Raw genomic sequence first — 21023 nt, forward strand, 5'->3', positions numbered from 1 at the left:
GCTCTTCATGTCAGCCCAGGTCAGCTGGATCCGTTTTTTCGGGCTGTGCTGAGGCAGAACATCCCAGCTGGGAGCATGCTGTGAGGCAAGTCGCTCAACTCAATGGATGCCTGGAAGCAGAAAGTATGCAAAGCAAGAAAGAAAAGGGCAGGGAACAAGACACACCCTTCTGTGGAATGTCTCCAGAGTTCTACTACTGACACTGGCTGCGGTCCATGTCCTAGCTTCTACAGCCTCCCCAAAATGCCATCAAATTATGAATCCATCAATCGATTTGCTCACTGGTGAGGTAAAACCCCAGACTGTCAATGCACATATCTGTGAGAGCCATTTCATACTAAAATAACAACAAGACATTAGGAGAAAAATAGTATCTTACTATGATCAAGAAGCATCTTCCTGCCGCTAAGGGTTTAACAAGATAAGGTTATTTAAAATGTATTTTTTAATATTGTAATAATTTGTGAAGGCTTAAATGCTTATAGTTGAAAATAATCACTATCAGCTCACTCCAGTTATAAAGTACCCATTGTCATATCATTTTGTTCTTCTAATTTCATACTCTATTCTCATATTTCTACCTGCATAGGTACGGGTTTCATGAGTTATACATAATTTTATCAGAATAGTGTGTCTTAATATTGTTGACTGTATCCTGAGCATTCTGCTTTCCTTTTCGGAGCTCTGAGCAGAGGCTGTCCCATATGTGGCCCATACATATACAGCTAAGATAAGATGGATGAAGCAAAGAAGTGCAGGCTGACAGGAACTGGATGTAAATCTCTTCTGAGAGACACAGCCAGAATACGGCAAATACATAGGCAAATGCTAGCAGCAAACCACTGAACTGAGAACGGACCCCCGTTGAAGGATTCAGAGAAAGGACTGAAAGAGCTCGAAGGGGCTTGAGACCCTATATGAACAACAATGCCAACCAACCAGAGCTTCCAGGGACTAAGCCACTACCCAAAGACTATACATGGACTGACCCTGGGCTCCAACCTCATAGGTAGCAATGAATAGCCTAGTAAGAGCACCAGTGGAAGGGGAAGCCCTTGGTCCTGCCAAGACTGAACCCCCAGTGAATGTGATTGTTGGGGGGAGGGTGGTAATGGGGGGAGGATGGGGAGGGGAACACCCATATGAAGGGGAGGGGAAAGGGTTAGGGGGATGTTAGCCTGGAAACCGGGAAAGGGAATAACAATGGAAATGTAAATAAGAAATACCCAATTTAATGAAGATGGAGAAAAAAAGAGCTCTGAGCATAGGATTGTTTAATGGTCACATAATTATTCACTCTATAACTGCAGTACATACCAAATATTATTAAGGAGTCTTCTATTGCAGACAATGTGTGTCTTACTGTGTTTCACTTAATAGAGACAATATTGCTAAGAAATATGTACTAAATACTTGCCTCATACTTTACCTTCTGTCCTTACTCCGTTCTTTTTCTCTTTCTGCATTTGAGGATGCTTCTTAATGAAGTTCCAAAACTTAATTCTCTGTCTGTGAGTTGGTTTCTTAGGAACCCAACGTATAATAGGGGTAACAGCAATGTTAACCAAATTACACATTCACATCCCTGTCAAAGAGCCATCTCCATTCCTCGGACGCAGTAAGATTATAGAGATAGATCTCTGGGAGTATTCACTACAGACCATCTGTATCAGTAAAAATACCAGAAAAATAAAAATTCATACTAGAAAATCAAATGTCTGACGTTAGGAAACTTAAGAATAGAGTATATGACATCCACACAAGGAAGCACAAGAGAACGAACATTCAGGACATCTTGGCGTTCTGTTCTGTAGCTATACCCAGTTTGAAGATATAGAATGCTATTGCATGACAAAAGGAAGTGGAGAAAATGGAGTGTGCCACTACTTCTTAAAGAAAGAGTAATGTTGTGGTTTGCCCTGGAGTTATCTCTATTTTGATGCTAATTTCACTGCCCCAAGGACAGCTGCCTAGTGAAGAGGAGAAGGGAGCAGGAGAAAGCAGAGTAGCCGCTGAACAATCTTATCAACTGGGTCAGAGGTTATTATGTTGTATGTTCTTTCATGTTGTGATTTAAGTTTAAGAGAGTATGTGATGGCTGGGACACTGAGCCACCACAGAATTAGAATGTATATTTCTGCCATGGTGGCAGCCTGCCTTGGGAACTGGATGGGTAGAGAGATTGTTGCCAGGCTCAGAGAGAGGCCATCAGCAGTGTGATATGAGATGGAGCAAAGCAAAAGGAGAGGCTTTGCTGACTTGAGATTAAGGTATCTATCAGATATCTTGGGGCACTGTAATTTTTTTCCCTAAGCCGGACCTAGTGTAGGATAAAGCCACTTATTTTTTTATAATTTTCACAACAACAGATGGCATCTATCTAATGTCATAGGCAAGGGTCCACTAGTAATCCTAAGAGTTGAAAGTTTTATTTTCTAAGTAAGAGGAGGTTCTGGGGCAGCACCATGTTGAGCCATGTGATGTCTCAAGCCCCAGAACTTTAAACAAAAGAACACAGAAGCAGCCTGGGTTTGGCAGGCTGTAGGTCCCTCTGTGTGATAAGTAATCCAGCTCAGAGAGTTAGAGATTGAAGTTGCTTTTTAAAGAAAAGTTGTTTAGAAAGTTTTCAGGATACTCTATATTCCTTCTAATGGGGCTCCATGGGAATTTTGGGTTGAAATCCATAATTAGACAAGCTACTTCTTAATGACAGATATTATGAAAAGGTGACTAAGTATGTTTCTAAAAATGAAGAGTACAGAGATTACCCGAAATACATGGGAATTTTCATCCATGGTTCAAACTTAGGGAAAAAATTAGTCACTGACTCCAAGTATTGTGATATTTAAAAGTTATTAAGGTTAAATAAAATTCTGTGGCTCCAGGTAGAGAGCTTAACAGATGGATATATTTTGGACTAAAGTCCTGATTTCATAAGTTACTTATTGATATTAGAGTTGATAGAAGGTGTTTAGTTTTATGAATTACCCCTGCTAAAGGCCATATGGCTCATTGATGCCGGCTGGAGAGGGTTTGTGGTTATTTTTGATATTTACCACAACAGGAAGCTCAGATTCTCTTAATGTAGGCTCCACAAGAATTTTGGATTTACTTCCTGAATCACAGAGTATAAAAGCCTATCAGGATCATTGTTTAACACTATTGTTTAGCTTACTTCCTTTTTTAAAAAAATTGTTTAATCTTCATAATGGGTGTGACTTTGAGTTTTATGGTTATATTATTACTCTGGATATCTGGCTACAACATTTGCTTCATTCTTCCTACCCCCTATACCCCCAAGGATATCTCAATGCCCATGTACAGCTTGAAGAAGTTATAGAAGATTTTCGCCCTAATTCCCTGGACTTTTGGGGGGCTGAAAGTGATTATTATAAGGTTGTTTTATGAGAAATCTAGAAATGGTTGTTAATTTAACAGGCAGGAATTAGCTAGATTGAGTTACCATAATCTTATTTGGTAACTAAACTAAAATCATATCTTTGCTTTGATATAGAATTTATTTGTCAAAAAAAAATTAAAAGTACAAGGTTTAGAGACAGTCCTTCTATTGATGACATTACAAAATTCTGAGTTGATTACACATGTGATTTAAGGGCCAAATGGCAAATTCATGGCTCCAAGTTTGTTAGAATATTTTCAAGATAATAGATCGTTAACAGACAACAGTCCAGATAATCTTATATAGATAGACAGTTTTCAAAATCAACAGAAATCCACAAAATGTGAGATTTAAAGTTAATTATCTTTTGTTGAGACATATCTGCTCCTAACAGTTCCCCTTTGGTAGATTTAATGAAGATTGAACATCTCTACCTCCAGATGAGGCAATACTTTGTGGCTAGGCAGCCACTGGACAAAACTGCCTGTTTCATCTGCAGATTAATACTGTACAGAGAAGGACAAATTATGCAGATTAGGTGACTGATAAGCTCTGCCAAGACAGGGTGATCAGTCCTTCAAAAATCTGCATTTCAAGAGTCTGTCAGTTGATTTTGGGCTAGAAGGCTAAAGACTTACACTCACATGTTGCTAACAGAGGACTGTGCTAGTGGAGATTTTCAGTTCTGGAAGCTGTGTTAGGCTTCCTACGATATTTCAGTTCTGGAAGCTGTGTTAGGCTTCCTACGTGTATAGATATTTGGTCATTCTCAGATTTCTGACATAGTTGAAGACTGGTAGTCTCATAGACAACCCAAGCTGTTTAGCATTGAGAAAGAAAATAAATTTGAAAGGGTGGTTTTTCAGATGGCATACAATCTCAAACCAGGATATAAGTCAGGTATAGAATTTAGTCTTTTAGGATAGATGAAAAGGTGCTTTAGTTAATGGACAAAATTGATGGATTGGGTGTTGAGGGTATCCTATATTTTATAAATTGAAGAATGGTAATAATTGTACTCAATTTATATATAAGTGAAAAGGCCTTCTAACTGAACAAAGAGGGAGAAATATTGTGGTTTGCCTTGGTGTTATCTGTATTTTGATACTAATTCCATTGCCCCAAGGAAGGCTGCCTAGTGACAAGGAGGAGGGAGTAGGAAAAGGCAGAGTAGACACAGGACAACATGGAGGTTGATGTTAAGATAACATGCTGTACATTTACAGGTTGTTATGAATGTTCTTAAGGTATGGATGCATACCGGGTTGTATGTTTAGGTGGGAAATTATATCTTATCAATTGGATCAAAGGTTATTGTGTTGTGTTGTCTTTCATCTGTAGGTTTAAGTGTAAGGGAGTGTGGGGTGGCTGGTCTGGGCCACCATGGAGTTGGGATGTGTGTTTCTGGCATGGAAACCTGCCTTGGGAACTAGATAGGTAGAGAGATTGCTGCCAGGTTCAGAGAGAGGCCTTCGGCAGAGTAATATGGGATCGAGCAAAGCGGGTGAGCGGCTTTGCCCTGAGATTAAGATATCAATCAGATATCTCGAAGCACCACAGTGCCAGATCTAGTGGGGGATAAAAGACATTTTTAAAAATATTTTTACAACAACAGAGAAGGATACTGACACATATGTATAATAAATAATGCAGTATTAATGAATTTAAACAGGGAGGGAAAAAGGAGATTGCATGAGGGAGCAGACAATGTTTTAAATTTTATTCTCTCTCTCTCTCTGTGTATGTGTGTGTGTGTGTGTGAAAGAGAGAGAGGGAGAGAGAGAGAGAGAGAGAGAGAGAGAGAGAGAGAGAGAGTGTATATGTGTGTGCTTGGCACAGTTCTAAAAAGTTAAATAGCAAAGGCAAATAAACAAGTGACCAGAAATTTCCAATTACACAGTAGTAGGAGGGCAAAAACGGGAGCCATTCTAAAGGGCAGAAGGCAGTAATCTAACTCTAATAAATCTCTAGTAAAATATGTTATGAAGATGAGAGGCACAAGAAATAATTGCTGCCATAGTTAATTACTAAGAAATGTTTGTTGCTATTTGAGTACCTTCTCCTGCTCCATTGTTCCTTTTTCCCCACTGACAGCAGTTTTTAGAGGAACTTCTCACCAATTCCTGTCTGACTCAGCTTCCTGAGAAGCCCTACCTACAAAGGGGAAATCACTGTCTCTCCATCTCTTTTCTTAGGAAAGCCAACCTACAAAGAAAACCTGGGAAGGCTAACAAATAACTGCTTGCAATGTCTCTGTTACTCATCGATCTCGCATCATTTTGTTGTGGATAGCAAAATGGATTATGCAACTGTTGGGTATAATGAACAAGACATCATTGTGATGGTGTCTTTCAAAATGGGAGGGGAAAAATAAACAGATCTCAATAGGAGAATGTGGAGATTCAATAAAATCCCTGCTGTCCTGAACTCAAATAGGAAGTTATGTGTATGAATTCTTTGGCGTACATATTGATCCTAAGTCAGGAATATATTCCTTAGTTTTGATTACTAGGCAGGTCTATAGATGCTTATCAACTTAGTAAACATGAACCACAAAAGGAACAGAATCCATCTAAAAATCATTGACACCAGCTCTGACACGGAACCCCTCACAGCAAACTGTACGGAAGCCTGTAAATGAGTATAGAAAGGCCTTGGTGACATCCCTGTAGTTATGTTTTCAAGAGTTTGTGTCTTTAGAAATATATAGCAATGCAGATGGAATGTTCCATTGTGCACTGTTTGTTTCAAAATAATCAGAGGTGAGGTGGTAGTTGAAAGGAAAACCACTGACTGCCTGAAACCATGGCCATAAAACAGGCTGTCCACAGAATTTGAGAGCCTGGACCTGGGAGGAGGCAAAAACAGGCAATGTGGCTTATCACTTCTCAGCACATAGCTGATTATGGGTCTACTGCAGTGTAGAATCTGACTGTCAGACCGCATGGCAGGTTCTCCTGAACCTTCCCATAAATGAGGCCCAGGGCTTGGGAGAGTCTGCTCTCTCTCTTCGAGGTGGGCCTGCTTCCATTTTCTTCCAATGACTTCCTTCCATAGGTGAAGACTGATCAGGAGTTAACTGTTCTTTTTGTTGGGTCACAAGTGACCAGAGAATATTGGTTGTTCTTTCTACATCCGTGTATTCTTGAAGTTCCATGGGAAACAGAATGATACCACAAAGCCAGGAAAGTTCGGATGTAGTAGCCGAGGTGGAACAGGTAGGTGGAGATGAAGACAAACAGGTTTCTTTTGTTGAAAGAAGGGCTCTTTGAGACAACGGAGACAATTATGCTTCTGAGTCTTAATGTCTGGAGACATTTCTTAAAGGGCCAGATCGATCGATAGTTTTGGGATTCATGGATTCTGCTGAAAGGATTGCTAAGACTTGAAGACAGCCACAAGCAATTTGACTGTGTGAGATCATGGCTGTGCTCTAGTAAAACACTATTTCCAAAATCATGGGGATGGACCACAGGCCTGAGCTTGTCAGTTGGCTGTGGAATTAAAGCCACCTCAGAGTGAATCAGGTTCTCATCTGTGTGCCTGGTTACCCTGTCTGAAACCCTCTCTGTAAGGAAAAAAATCTCAGGCACCATCCCTGGGGCTGAGGATTGCAGGGAGCTACTAACTGCTTCCCTTTTCTTCTTTGCAGCAAGATTTTAATTTCTTCAGAGATGATAATAAATATCCTCAGGCCCTTTGGTCCTTAAATTTTGACTGCTTGATCAAGTTTTGATTACTAAAATATCAATGGACTAATACAGGTAAATATCCTTTGATTTAAGATCCTTGGTGACTAGCTTGTTACCTGACATATGGTAAAGCCAATAGAAATCTGTTAGATATGTGAATCACATTAACTTTTTTAAACTCAAGATTCTGCTGGAATCTTTGGGGGTGAAATAAATCAAAAGTTTGGAATTGGGTATACATTTTTATGGTTTTAAGCATAAAAATAAACAGATTAGTTTCTCAGATATGTTAGTATTTCCTATCTGTCTTAAAGGAGACCAAGAGTACATGTAGTAGGTTATAGAACTTAGAAGGGAGGAGGAATGACAAGGACACTATAAGGTCAAGAATAAAAATCTAATGTGAAAAGGCAAAGAAATGGGAATATGTGTTCTAATAAATGTTATAATAAATCTAATAAGTGTTATAATAAATCTAATGTCTCTCATTCTCAAAAAAAATATCTAAAAGAGTAAAATATCAACGGAGATCCATTTGATGATTGGTACTACAAGAAAATAGATTATTTTCATTTTTTAAAAAGATAGACCCAGCTAGTGTGTCTGCCCCAGCAATCATTGCCTGGGTGTAATTATAGAGCCTGGAGTAATGCAGGCCATCTTGTAACCATGGGGAAATTAACAATCCACAGGGGAAATAGGAACATCATGGAGACACCGCCAAGATCCTGGACTGGCTACCTGGGTGTCCTGCTTCATACGAAATGGAAAGGCAGACAGTGTTAATCCACTGTGGGGAATTCTTTACTTATGGAAAAAGCACACTGGGTCTTCGTGCTTACCTCCTGGCAGGGCAGGCTTCCTTCATCCATCTCCAGCCACTCTGGCTTTTCTGTGTTCCTAGGATCCGCCAAGCTGGCTTCTGTTTAAGGCGATTGTTTTGCTCCCCTGAGTTGTTAGCACAGACCATTCTGGTGTCCTTTCAAAGGTTACGTTCTAATCTGTGCATTTCTACTCACTGCCATTGTCAATATTCTGCCATCTTCTCTGTTGCATCTGCTACAATATGATTTCTGTGCCTGCCATGAAGGCACTTGAACACTTAAACAACCTTTACTCTCCCCCTCACTCTGATGCCTCACATCTGCTTTCTCTCTTCGTGTGGCTCTTATCAACATCTGACTGAGTTCTGTTACATGGATTTGCTCACCAGCTGATTTTTCCACTCATATATAGGTTTCATGGTAGATACGTGGTTTTCATTTCTGCTACATTCCCAATGTCCAGCGTAGGGCTGGTTCCAATTGTAGATGTTCACATAGATACACCAGTGTTTTCTGACTTATTTAGGACACGGATAAGCACTCCAAGTTTCAGGTATGTGGAAACATATTGGCAAATAGATCTAGCTTTTCTCTTAAGTAGATGATTGCTTTTCCAAAGGAGAAACAACTTTTCTTTTGCTTTGATGCACTTTAGTGACCATTTTAGTGACTAAGTTTTTGATTTTCAGTGGTTAGAAGACAGTAAAAACAATCATTTGCATTGAAACAGATACTAAGGGAAGAAGGGATATCAGCACTGTATAAAAAAGAGTTAGTATCTATAAATGGTTGGAATGTAACACTCACCTGATATGGAGTGGGATCTTGGGTACCTTCTTAGAGACCTTGAACCGGTTTATATCCTCATAGACATCGGTGAAGTACACTCCAGCCACACTTGTCACCTGGTTCCCAGGGAAACTGAACAGCACATTGTCACTCCCCTGTTGACTGGCCCAATTGCAGGCATGGCCTCCAATGAGCAAGCCCCCACCATGCTTCACAAACTGAACCAGCTTCTCGGTCAAGGGGTCATTGTAGGCATCAATGCAAAAAACTCCCAGAGCCTCTCCAGGCTCAGGCTGAACCAGTGCGTTTACCCCAGAGTCCCCGAGGATTTTAACTAATGATGCCAAGGAAGAATGCACTGCAATGGGAGCCCCCGGGGAGGGGCAGAGCCAGCTCACTGCATTGAGAAGAAATGGAGCCAAGCCAGCATGCAGCAGGTAGCTCTCATGGGACAGGATCACCAGGCGGCCTTGGCCATAGAAAGAGGCAGCAATGAGCACCTGGCCCTTGTCGTTCACCATCACTGGGAAGGCTGCCTCTCCAATAAGAAGGAGTTCACTGGGAGTGAATTCTTTAGGGAGATCCCAGCTGGTCACTCCATTCATGAGGGCCTCAAAAGCAGCATCAGGAGTTGTTGCCATGGTTCTGCCAATAGCTACAAAGGAAGCAGAGACTCAGGTTGGTCAAAGCAGAATGAGGAAGCAGTGAGAAACGCAGTTAACTAAATGCATTCAGTCCGCAAAATGTATTCGTTTCTCCCTTTGAGGATAAAGTGAAGTGCAAATCAGACAAGGATTCCACTTTCATGACTCAATATATAAGAAGAGTAAAGACAATAATTAAGCAGTCTTATAAATTAATACAAAGACAGCCATTTCCCATTACTATCTGTTGATGAATTGTGGACCAGTTGACGGGAAGACTGCTTAGACTGCATGACAGGAAAGACCTGGTTGGTATGAATGTGAGAGACTTAAAGCTGAAACCTGAAATGGTGTGGGAGGAACATTTTGATAAGAGGAACACCAGGGCGACAGCAGAGCAAAAGGCAGAGAGGAACAGGTCCTTTGAAGGAGGTGCAGCTTCCAGTAGGATCTGATGAATCAAATGCAGGGGTTGACTTGGTGTTTGTTTAATTCTTTCTGACAAAAAGGTCATATGACCTGCTAGAAAGTGCATTAGTGGGGTTGCATGACCTTTCAGAAAGTGCATCCATTCTGACAGCTTTGTTTACCTCATTGGCAATGGCTTCCAAATGTTCAAATCCGCCATAGTGGAAACTCCCCATCCAACCCCTTTCAACTGTCTGGGCAAGGTCTTTTCAAATTCTTCTGAAGCCTGGTATGCTGAGAGCTGAGCTCACTCCAGTTCTCCTTTCAGACTTTTCTCTTTCTGAACCAGTCACTCAGGCCAGAGGGCCATTGTTTTACAGGCTAGACTCTAAGTGGTACAGGCATAGTGAGCAATGTGAGGGCCTCTATCTCTTCTCCCCTGTCTCCTTTCCTTGAGTGCCATGGAGTGTGGCTGGAGATCCACCCAACTTCGATATTCCCATCTCTGAGTAGCTCACTATGGAGGACCTCCTCCACAGTCCCTCACGTGATTGACAGGGAACCCCACCAATGGTTGTAAACTGACATCCAGTTAGTTTCATGTACTGGAGGGAGCCATGGATACTTGGCCAGTCCTTTAGTTCATGGCCATCACCTGGCTGAGCTGACCCGGCCTGGGTGGGAAGAATGCAGTCCCACCTTCAACTTCCTGGTCACATTTCAGCCACACCTCTGTGGGGTTAAATGCCTAATGGGCTTTGGAATGTCTGTGTGTCCCTCAGGAGCCCCACCTCCCTTCGCACTTCATTGCACTGCTCCCAGGAAGTGAACTGTGGGGAAATTCTGCTTAGGGGTGGAAGAGGCAACAGGCAGATCAGGAATCCCAAGTACAATGTCTCATTAAGTTCGTTTGGGAAGAAAGTCCTTAAACTTTTCCCCAAGTTTGGCAGGAAGAGCAAACAAACAAAAACAGTCCCAGCACTCTGTAACTAAAAGCGCTTGCACGCGTGAACACTCATCTTTTTCAAATCTGTGACACAATTTCAAAGAGCGGAGATAAATGAGTTCTGAATTAACTAAAACGCTGTACCAGACAAATGAAACTAAAAGAAAAAACAGACCTGCGAGAAGATTCACTGACTGTCCGGAATGGCGTCCAGTAGCCTTCTGGAACTTTAAGGGTTTCCTCCCCGCGTCGCCCAAGTGCTCGGACACCCAGCCCTACACTGGGAGAAACCGGGACCGGACTATCCTGGTTGCTGCTGGCTGACTGTAGCTGCACAGAAGCGGAGCTCTGTTTGAATAAGGGTCTTCCTGGGGCGGGGCCTCCAGGAGCGGAGCTGAGGAGGGCGGGGCTATTATGAAAGCCAAATGAAAGGCTCTCTTGAGGACGGAGTTGAGTCTCGAAGGCGGAGCTTCTCAGGGGCGGATCTTTTCTAGACCAGGGCTATCCAGAGAAAGTGGCTGGTTATTAGGGGGCCTGTCCTGTTGGATGAGCTTCCCAGGGAACTGGTTAGTTGTGGAGCTGTTCCGGATGCAAAACCTTCTGTGAAGCTGGACTATTTCACTATCTGGGAAGTGCGGCCGCACTCGGTGTGACCCTTGATCCTCCTATTGCTAGTCTTATGTTGAATAGGCTGGCACAGACAAGCCTAATTCTGGACCAGATCCTACCTGGAGAGGGGAATCTCTGCAAAACTGTTGACGAACCAAGAAGGAAAAAAACATCAAACTCCAAATCTCCAGTTAGCAAGATTCAGGGCGAATATCACCTAAGGGCTGCGCTTCCAGACCAAGTGGCTTGGCCACACCAGTGCCTAACTCACAGTTAACATGTCCTAGCTCTGGCTGCAGTTCAAAATACCCTGCCCCCTAAGTGGCCATCACTGGCAGTTCAGCTGTTGGGATCAATCTGGGGAGAGGAAGGACAAGACTTTTTTTTTTTTTTAATGTGTTTACTCCCCCCCCTTTTAATAAATTAGGTATTTCTTATTTACATTTCAAATGTTATTCCCTTTGCGGGTTTCCAAGCCAACATCCCCCTAGCCCCTCCCCCTCCCCTTCTATATAGGTGTTCCCCTCCCCATTCACCCCCCATTACCGCTCTCCCTGCAACAATCCTGTTCACTGGGGGTCAGGCCTTGGCAGGACCAAGGGCTTCCCCTTCCACTGGTGCCCCTCCTAGGCTATTCATTGCTACCTATGAATTTGGAGCCCAGGGTCAGTCCATGTAGAGTCTTTGGGTAGTGACTTAGTCCCTGGAAGCTCTGGTTGGTTGGCGTTGTTGTCCATATGGGGTCTCAAGCCCCTTCAAGCTCTTCCAGTCCTTTCTCTGATTCCTTCAACAGGGGTCCTTTTCTCAGTTTGTTACTGGTATTCACCTATGTATTTGCTGTATTCTGGCTGTGTCTCTCAGGAGAAATCTACATCCGGTTCCTCTCAGCCTGTAGTTCTTAGCTTCATCCATCTTATCTACTTTGGTGGCTGTATATATGGGCCACATGTGGGGCAGGCTCTGAATGGGAGTTCCTTCAGTCTCTGTTCTAAACTCTGCCACCCTATTCCCTGCCAAGGATATTCTTGTTCCCCTTTTAAAGAAGGAGTGAAGCATTCGAATTTTGGCCATCCCTTTTGAGTTAAAACAAAAATCTTAATCCAGCTCGTTTCCATGAATCCATTCAGATGTGTTAGTCATATATTAGCGGGCAGCTGCTAGGTAGCAGCTAAAGAAGGAGTTATCAAGGCCCACGGGGAAGGCCAGGGACCCATGTACCAACAGTTGTGAGCGACCACCCTTAGTCCTGATGTCCAACCTAGAGATCCCATCCAGAAGCTGCTCCTGGTCACGCCTGAGCTCTTCCCAACACCTGGGAAGACGATGAGAGAGATGGAGAGGATATATTCAGTTAATGAGCCACTCATTACAGCCCACCGAGTGAAGAAAAATGACACGGTTTGTACCGATCTCCTGTTTCTTACCCATACTATTTTGGAATTCAATAATATATGTCTTATTAACCTAAGGCTTTTTTTTTACCATCTCACAATTAATCAAATATCATCGTTCATATTTGCTTTTGCTTACCAACAAACAAAACACTGGTGTTTCTTATACTTGATGTTTTCACAGATCTCGCTAATCTAATGGTTGTAATGTATTCACATTCTACAAATCAATCTTCCAAGAATTCCCGATTAGTCAGCCAAGTGAATATTCTGTCTCAAATTTCATGTCTTAAACATTATTAAGCATATAATCAAAGCTGTAAAACGCAACAGTCTGAGAGAGCACTACTACTGTGCCTCTTCTGGAGTGGGTCTTCAGATGTGAGACCATAGAAATACCATAGGCTTATTCAGAAATGAACACATTACAAATAAAAAAAAAGTTTTGCTTCTACTGATTTATATAGCCATAAATCTTTTAGAAATTTTTACCTGGGGCAGGTGACATAGCTCAAAGGATAAATGTGCTTTTTCCTGGGCCCACTGATCTGAGTTCAATAACTGGGATTCAGGTAGTAGGAAACATCCTTTTAGGAAACAAGTGACTCCTAGAAATTCTCTAACCATGGCATGTGTACCCACCCTCACCCACATCCAGGCACATCTGACTCTCTCTCACACCTGCATGAACATCACACAATACTCTCTAAATAAGTGCAAAAAGAAAATTTTAAAATCTTTACTTAAATATGATAGGAGGATTTATTACTCTTTAGTGAGATGTTGTCAACATAAAAATAAACTTTTAAAAGGTTTTGTATTTCAGAAATTAAAAAAAACCAATTTCTATAGGAGATGGATTAAATACATCATGGCAACCTTACACAATAAGTCAGTAATTAGACAGTATTGGAAAGGCTTAATGGAATGGAGAAGTTAGACCCCCAAGAAACTGAGTCAATTTCTTAAAAATGCTAAAAATCCAGAAATCATAAATTACTGAATTTGTTTATGTATGACCGCTTATCTGCATGTACACCTGTGAGCCAGAAGAGGGCATCAGATCCCATTATAGATGGTTATGAGCCACCATGTAGTTGCTGGGGCATGCAGGATATGTACTCATTGATAAGTGGATATTAGCCAATTGTACAGACTACTCATGATACATCCCACAAACCATAAGAAGTTAGCAAGAAGGAAGGCCCCAATGATGATGCTTAAATTCTACTTAGAAGGGAGAGCCAAATAATCATGGGAGGCAGAGGGAGACAGGGACCTGGGTGGGAGAGGAGAGGGGGAGGGTAAAGGAGGGGCAGGATCAGGTATGCTGTGTGTTTGGGGGAAGACAGGAGAGAAACCCAGAAGGCCAGGAGAATGAATGGAAATCTTCAGCTGTGGTGGTGAGGGGGTGGAAGGTGCGTGGTGGAGGGAACCTCTAGAAAGTCCCAGGGACCTGGAATGGGGGAGGCTCCCAGGACCCAATGTCGATGACTACAGGTGAAACGCCCAACACTGGGGATACAGAACGTGATAGACCATCTCCAGTAGCCAGACGGGACCCCAGTGGAGGGGTGAGGACATCAACCCACCTACAGTTTTTTGACCCCAAATTGCTCCTGTCTAAAAGAAACGCAGGGAAAAGGTGGGGCGGAGACTGAAGGAATGGTGGACCAGTTACAGTCCCAACTTAGGATCCATCTCCTGGGCAGGCAGCAGTCTCTGACACCATTACTGATGCTATGTTGTGCTTGCAGACAGGAGCCTAGCATGGCTGTCCTCTGAGAGACTCTACCAGCAGCTGACTGAGATGGATGCAGATATAAGACTTAGGGGAAGGCTTGAAGGAACTGAAGGGGATGACAACCCCATAGGAAAACCAACAGTCTCACCTGTCTTGCACCCCTTGGGAGCTCCCAGAGAGTGGATGTGAATATGTACCGGGCTTTGTATGTTTTAGGTGGGCAATTATATCTTATCAGTTGGATCAAAGGTTATTGTGTTGTGTGGTCTTTCATGTGTAGATTTAAATGAAAGGGAGTGTGGGGTGGCTGGTCTGGGCCACCATGGAGTTGGGATGTGTGTTTCTGATATGGAAACTTGCCTTGGGAACTAGATAGGTAGAGAGGTTGCTGCCAGGCTCAGAGAGAGGCCTTCAGCAGTGTGATATGGGATGGAGGAAAGCGGGTGAGCGGCTTTGCCTTGAGATTAAAATATCAATCCGATATCTCTGGGTACTGCAGTGTTAGATCTAGTGAGGGATAAAAGACAGTTTTTGTTTTTTTATATTTTACAACAAAAGAGAAGGATCCTGACACATATATATGTCTGCTTACATGTATAAAGAAATAATGCAGTATTAAGGAATTTAAACAGGTAGGGAAGAAGGAGATTGCATGGGGGAGCAGACAGAATGTTTTGAATTTTATTGACTCTCTCTCTCTCTCTCTCTCTCTCTCTCTCTCTCTGTGTGTGTGTGTGTGTGTGTGTGTATGTTTGTGTGTGTGTGTGTGTGTGCTTGCGTGTGTGTATTTGACACAGTTCTAAAATGTTAAATAGCAAAGGAAATAAACAAGTGACCAGAGATTTCCAATTATACAGTAGTATGAGGACGAAAAGGGGAACCATTCTAAAGGCCATCAGAAGGCACTAATCTAACTCTAGTATATCTCTAGGAAAATATGCCATGAGGATGAGAGGCACAAGAAATAATTGCTGTCACAGTTAATTACTAAGAAATGTTTGTTGCTATTTGAGTAACTTTTCCTGCTCCATTGTTCCCTTTTCCCCATTGACAGCAGTTTTTAGAGGAACTTCTCACCAATTCCTGTCTGACTCAGCTTCCTGAGAAGCCCTACCTGCAAAGGGGAAATCACTATCTCTCCATCTCTTTTCTTAGGAAAGCCAACCTACAAAGAAAACCTGGGAAGACTAACAAATAACTGCTTGCAATGTCTCTGTTACTCATCGATCTCGCCTCATGCTGTTGATAGCATTACCATTTGGATTATGCAACTGTTGGGTATAATGAACAAGACATCATTGTGATGGTGTCTTATAAAATGGGAGGGGAAAAGTAAACAGATCTCAAGAGGAGAATGTGGAGATTCAATAAAAGCCCTGCTGTCCTGAATTCAAATAAGAAGTTATGTGTATGAACTCTTTGGCGTACATATTGATCCTAAGTCAGGAATATATTCCTTAGCTTTGATCACTAGGCAGGTCTATAGATGCTTATCAACTTAGTATCAATAAACATGAACCACAAAAGGAACAGAATCCATCTAAAAACCATTGACACCAGCTCTGAGACAGAAACCTCTCACAGCAAACTGTACAGAAGCCTGTCAATGACTGTACAGAGGCCTTGGTGACATCCCTGTGGATATGTTTTCAAGAGTTTGTGTCTTTAGAAATATATAGCAATGCAGATGGAATGTTCCAGTGTGCACTGTTTGTTTCAAAATAATCAGAGGTGAGGTGGTAGTTGAAAGGAAAACCACTGACTCCCTGAAACCATGGTAATAAAACAGGCTGCAAGAAACCTGCTGTCCACAGAATTTGAGAGCCTGGACCTGGAAGGAGGCAAAAAGAGGCAATGTGGCTTATCACTTCTCAGCACATAGCTGATTATGGGCCTACTGCAGTGTAGAAGCTGACTGTCAGACCGCATGGCAGGTTCTCCTGAACCTTCCCATAAATGAGGCCCAGGGCTTGGGAGAGTCTGCTCTCTCTCTTCGAGGTGGGCCTGCTTCCATTTTCTTCCAATGACTTCCTTCCCTAGGTGAAGACTGATGAGGAGTTGACTGTTCTTTTTGTTGAGTCACAACTGACCAGAGAATGTTGTGTTGTTCTTTCTACATCTGTGTATTCTTGAAGTTCCATGGGAAACAGAATGACACCACAAAGCCAGGAAAGTTCGGATGTAGTAGCTGAGGTGGAACAGGTAGGTGGAGATGAAGAGAAACAAATTTCATTTGTTGAAAGAAGGGCTCTTTGAGACAACTGAGACAATTATGCTTCTGAGTCTTAATGTCTGGAGACATTTCTTAAAGGGCCAGATCGATCGATAGTTTTGGGATTCATGGATTCTGCTGAAAGGATTGCTAAGACTTGAAGACAGCCACAAGCAATTTGACTGTGTGAGATCATGGCTGTGCTCTAGTAAAACACTATTTCCAAAATCAGGGTGCTGGACCACAGGTCTGAGCTTGTCAGTTGGCTGTAGAATTAAAGCCAGCTCAGAGTGAATCAGATTCTCATCTGTGTGCCTGGTTACCCTGTCTGAAACCCTCTCTGTAAGGAAAAAAATCTCAGGCACCATCTCTGGGGCTGAGGATTGCAGGGAGCTACTAACTGCTTCCCTTTTCTTCTTTGCAGCAAGGTTTTAATTTCTTCAGAGATGATAATAAATATCCTCAGACCCTTTGGTGCTTAAATTTTGCTTCTTGATCATGTTTTGATCACTAAAATATCAATGGATATCCATTTGATGATTGGTACTACAAGAAAATAGATTATTTTCATTTTTTAAAAAGATACACCCAGCTAGTGTGTCTGCCCCAGCAATCATTGCCTGGGTGTAATTATAGAGCCTGGAGTAATGTAGGCCATCTTGTAACCATGGGGAAAATTAACAATCCACAGGGGAAATAGGAACATCATGGAGACACCGCCAAGATCCCGGACTGGCTACCTGGGTGTCCTGCTTCATAAGAAAGGGAAAGTCAGACAGTGTTAATCCACTGTGGGGAATTCTTTACTTATGGATAAAGCACACTGGGTCTTCGTGCTTACCTCCTGGCAGGGCAGGCTTCCTTCATCCATCTCCAGCCACTCTGGCTTTCTCTGTGTTCCTAGGATCCGCCAAGCTGGCTTCTGTTTAAGGCGATTGTTTTGCTCCCCTGAGTTGTTAGCACAGACCATTCTGGTGTCCTTTCAAAGGATACTTTCTAAGCTGTGCATTTGCACTCATAGCCATTGTCAATATCCTGCCATCCTCTCTGCTGCATTTGCTACAGTGTAATTTCTGTGCCTGCCATGAAGGCACTTGAACACTTAAACAGCCTTTACTCTCCCCCTCACTCTGATGCCTCACATCTGCTTTTTCTCTTCGTGTGGCTCTTATCAACATCTGACTGAGTTCTGTTACATGGATTTGCTCACCAGCTGATTTTTCTACTCATATGTAGGTTTCATGGTAGATACGTGGTTTTCGTTTCTGCTACATTCCCAATGTCCAGCGTAGGGCTGGTTCCGATTGTAGATGTTCACATAGATACACCAGTTTTCTGACTTATTTAGGACACGGATAAGCACTCTTAAGTTTCAGGTATGTGGAAACATACTGGCAAATAGATCTAGCTTTTATCTTAAGTAGATGATTGCTTTTCTAGGGGAGAACCAGCTTTTCTTTTGCTTTGATGCACTTGAGTGACCATTTTAGTGACTAAGTTTTTGATTTTCAGTGGTTAGAAGACAGTAAAAACAATACTAAGGGAAGAAGGGATATCAGCACTGTATAAAAAAGAGTTAGTATCTATAAATGGTTGGAATGTAACACTCACCTGATATGGAGTGGGATCTTGGGTACCTTCTTAGAGACCTTGAACCGGTTTATATCCCCATAGACATCAGTGAAGTACACTCCAGCCACACTTGTCACCTGGTTCCCAGGGAAACTGAACAGCACTTTGTCACTCCCCTGTTGACTGGCCCAATTGCAGGCCTGGCCTCCAATGAGCAAGCCCCCACCATGCTTCACAAACTGAACAAGCTTCTCGGTCAAGGGGTCATTGTAGGCATCAATGCAAAAAACTCCCAGAGCCTCGCCAGGCTCAGGCTGAACCACTGCGTTTACCCCAGAGTCCCCGAGGATTTTAACTAATGATGCCAAGGAAGAATGCACTGCAATGGGAGCCCCTGGGGAGGGGCAGAGCCAGCTCACTGCATTGAGAAGAAATGGAGCCAAGCCAGCATGCAGCAGGTAGCTCTCATGGGACAGGACCACCAGGCAGCCTTGGCCATAGAAAGAGGCAGCAATGAGCACCTGGCCCTTGTCGTTCACCATCACTGGGAAGGCTGCCTCTCCAATAAGAAGGAGTTCACTGGGAGTGAATTCTTTAGGGAGATCCCAGCTGGTCACTCCATTCATGAGGGCCTCAAAAGCAGCATCAGGAGTTGTTGCCATGGTTCTGCCAATAGCTGCAAAGGAAGCAGAGACTCAGGTTGGTCAAAGCAGAATGAGGAAGCAGTGAGAAACGCAGTTAACTAAATGCATTCAGTCCACAAAATGTATTTGTTTCTCCCTTTGAGGATAAATTGAAGTGCAAATCAGACAAGGATTCCACTTTCATGACTCAATATATAAGAAGAGTAAAGACAATAATTAAATAGTCTTATGAATTAATACAAACACAGTCATTTCCCATTGATATCTGTTGATGAACTGTGGACCAGTTGACGGGAAGGCTGCTTTAGACTGCATGACAGGAAAGACCTGGTTGGTATGAACGTGTGAGACTTAAAGCTGAAACCTGAAATGGTGTGGGAGGAACATTTTGATAAGAGGAACACCAGGGCGACAGTAGAGCAAAAGGCAGAGAGGAACAGGGCCTTTGAAGGAGGTGCAGCTTCCAGTAGGATCTGATGAGTCAAATTCAGGGGTTGACTTGGTGTTTGTTTTATTCTTTCTGAGAAAAGGGTCATGACCTGCTAGAAAGTGCATTAGTTGGGGTTGCATGACCTTTCAGAAAGTGCATCCATTCTGACAGCTTTGTTTACCTCATTGGCAATGGCTTCCAAATGATCAAATCTGCCATAGTGGAAACTCCCCATCAACCCCTTTCAACTGTCTTGGGCAAGGTCTTTTCAAATTCTTCTGAAGCCTGGTATGCTGAGAGCTGAGCTCACTCCAGTTCTCCTTTCAGACTTTTCTCTTTCTGAACCAGTCACTCAGGCCAGAGGGCCATTGTTTTACAGGCTAGACTCTAAGTGGTACAGGCATAGTGAGCAATGTGAGGGCCTCTATCTCTTCTCCCCTGTCTCCTTTCCTTGAGTGCCATGGACTGTAGCTGGAGATCCACCCAACTTAGCTATTCCCACCTCTGAGTGCTCACTATGGAGGATCTCCTCCACAGTCCCTCACATGATTGACAGTGCACTCCTCCAGTGGCTTTAAGCTGACATCCAGTTAGTTTCATGTACTGGAGGGAGCCATGGATACTTGGCCAGTCCTTTAGTTCATGGTCATCACCTGGCTAAGCTGACCCGGCCTGGGTGGGAAGAATGCATTTCCCCCTTCAACATCCTTGACTAAGAACTCTGTAGAATGTTCACATTTCAGCCACTCCTCTGGAGTTGGCATGTCTGTGTGTGCCTTGGGAGCTCCACCTCCCATCGAACTTCATTGCACTGCTCCCAGGAAAGTGAACTGTGGGAAATTCTGCTTAGGGGTGGAAGAGGCAACAGGCAGATCAGGAATCCCAAGTACAATGTCTCATTAAGTTCGTTTGGGAAAAAAGTCCTCAAACTTCCCCAAGTTTGGCAGGAAGAGCAAACAAACAAAAACAGTCCCAGCACTCTGTAACTAAAAGCACTTGCACGCGGAAACACTCATCTTTTTCAAATCTGTGACACAATTTCAAAGAGCGGAGAGAAATGAGTTCTGAATTAACTAGAAAACATTACCAGACAAATGAAACTAAAAGAAAAAACAGACCTGTGAGAAGATTCACTGACTGCCCAGAAAGTCGTCCAGTAGCCTTCTGGAACTTTAAGGGTTTCCTCCCTGTGTTGCCCAAGTGCTCGGACACCTTGCTGTACACCAGGACAAAGTGAACACTTTCCTGGTTGCTGCAGGCAGATGGCAGCTGCAGAGGAGTGGAACCCTGTTTGAGTAAGAGTACTCTAGGGGCGGGGACCCCAGGGGCGGAGCTGAGGGGGCGGGGCTATAGGCTTTCTTGAGGGCGGAGTTGAGTCTTGATGGCGGAGCTTCTCAGGAGCGGATTCTTTCCCAGAACTTGGCTATTCAGGGAACATGGCTGGCTATGATCAGAGGTCTCTTGTTGGAAGAGCTTCCCAGGTAACTGGTTAGTTGGGGGGCTGTTTCCAGATGCAAAGCCTTCTATGAAGCTGGACTATTTCAGTATCTGGGACGTCCCGTCGCACTCGGTGTGACCCTTGATCCTCCTATTGCTAGCCTTACGTTGAATAGGCTGGCACAGACAAGCCTAATTCTGGACCAGATCCTACCTGGAGAGGGGAATCTCTGCAAAACTGTTGACGAACCAAGAAGGAAAAAAAAAACATCAAACTCCAA

The 21023-nt window shown here is 43.1% G+C and overlaps 2 protein-coding genes across 2 annotated transcripts in view; both read right to left on the reverse strand.

Moving 5' to 3' along the window:
* The window catches only part of LOC116903903 (TRPM8 channel-associated factor 2), a 29432-nt gene extending 10519 nt beyond the window's left edge, over positions 1-18913 (reverse strand). Inside the window, exon 1 of the mRNA XM_032906671.1 lies at positions 18271-18913. Within this exon, the coding sequence (XP_032762562.1) occupies positions 18271-18893 (623 nt within the window). The 5' untranslated portion in view covers positions 18894-18913. The remainder of the gene's footprint in view (positions 1-18270) is intronic.
* LOC116903901 (TRPM8 channel-associated factor 2-like) lies at positions 8720-11016 on the reverse strand. Its single transcript, XM_032906670.1, has 2 exons — positions 10879-11016; positions 8720-9360 (listed from the first exon to the last, which is right to left on the reverse strand). The coding sequence occupies exon 2, from the start codon at positions 9344-9346 to the stop codon at positions 8720-8722; it is 627 nt and encodes a 208-aa protein (XP_032762561.1). The 5' UTR covers positions 9347-9360; positions 10879-11016.
* Positions 18914-21023: the final 2110 nt, after the last annotated feature.

Source organism: Rattus rattus, chromosome 6, assembly GCF_011064425.1.
Source record: "Rattus rattus isolate New Zealand chromosome 6, Rrattus_CSIRO_v1, whole genome shotgun sequence".
Taxonomy (NCBI): Eukaryota; Metazoa; Chordata; class Mammalia; order Rodentia; family Muridae; genus Rattus; species Rattus rattus.

Coding starts and splice junctions, on each gene's coding strand:
- LOC116903901 (XM_032906670.1), bottom strand. CDS start 9,346: ATGGCAACAACTCCTGATGCTGCTTTTGAGGCCCTCATGAATGGAGTG.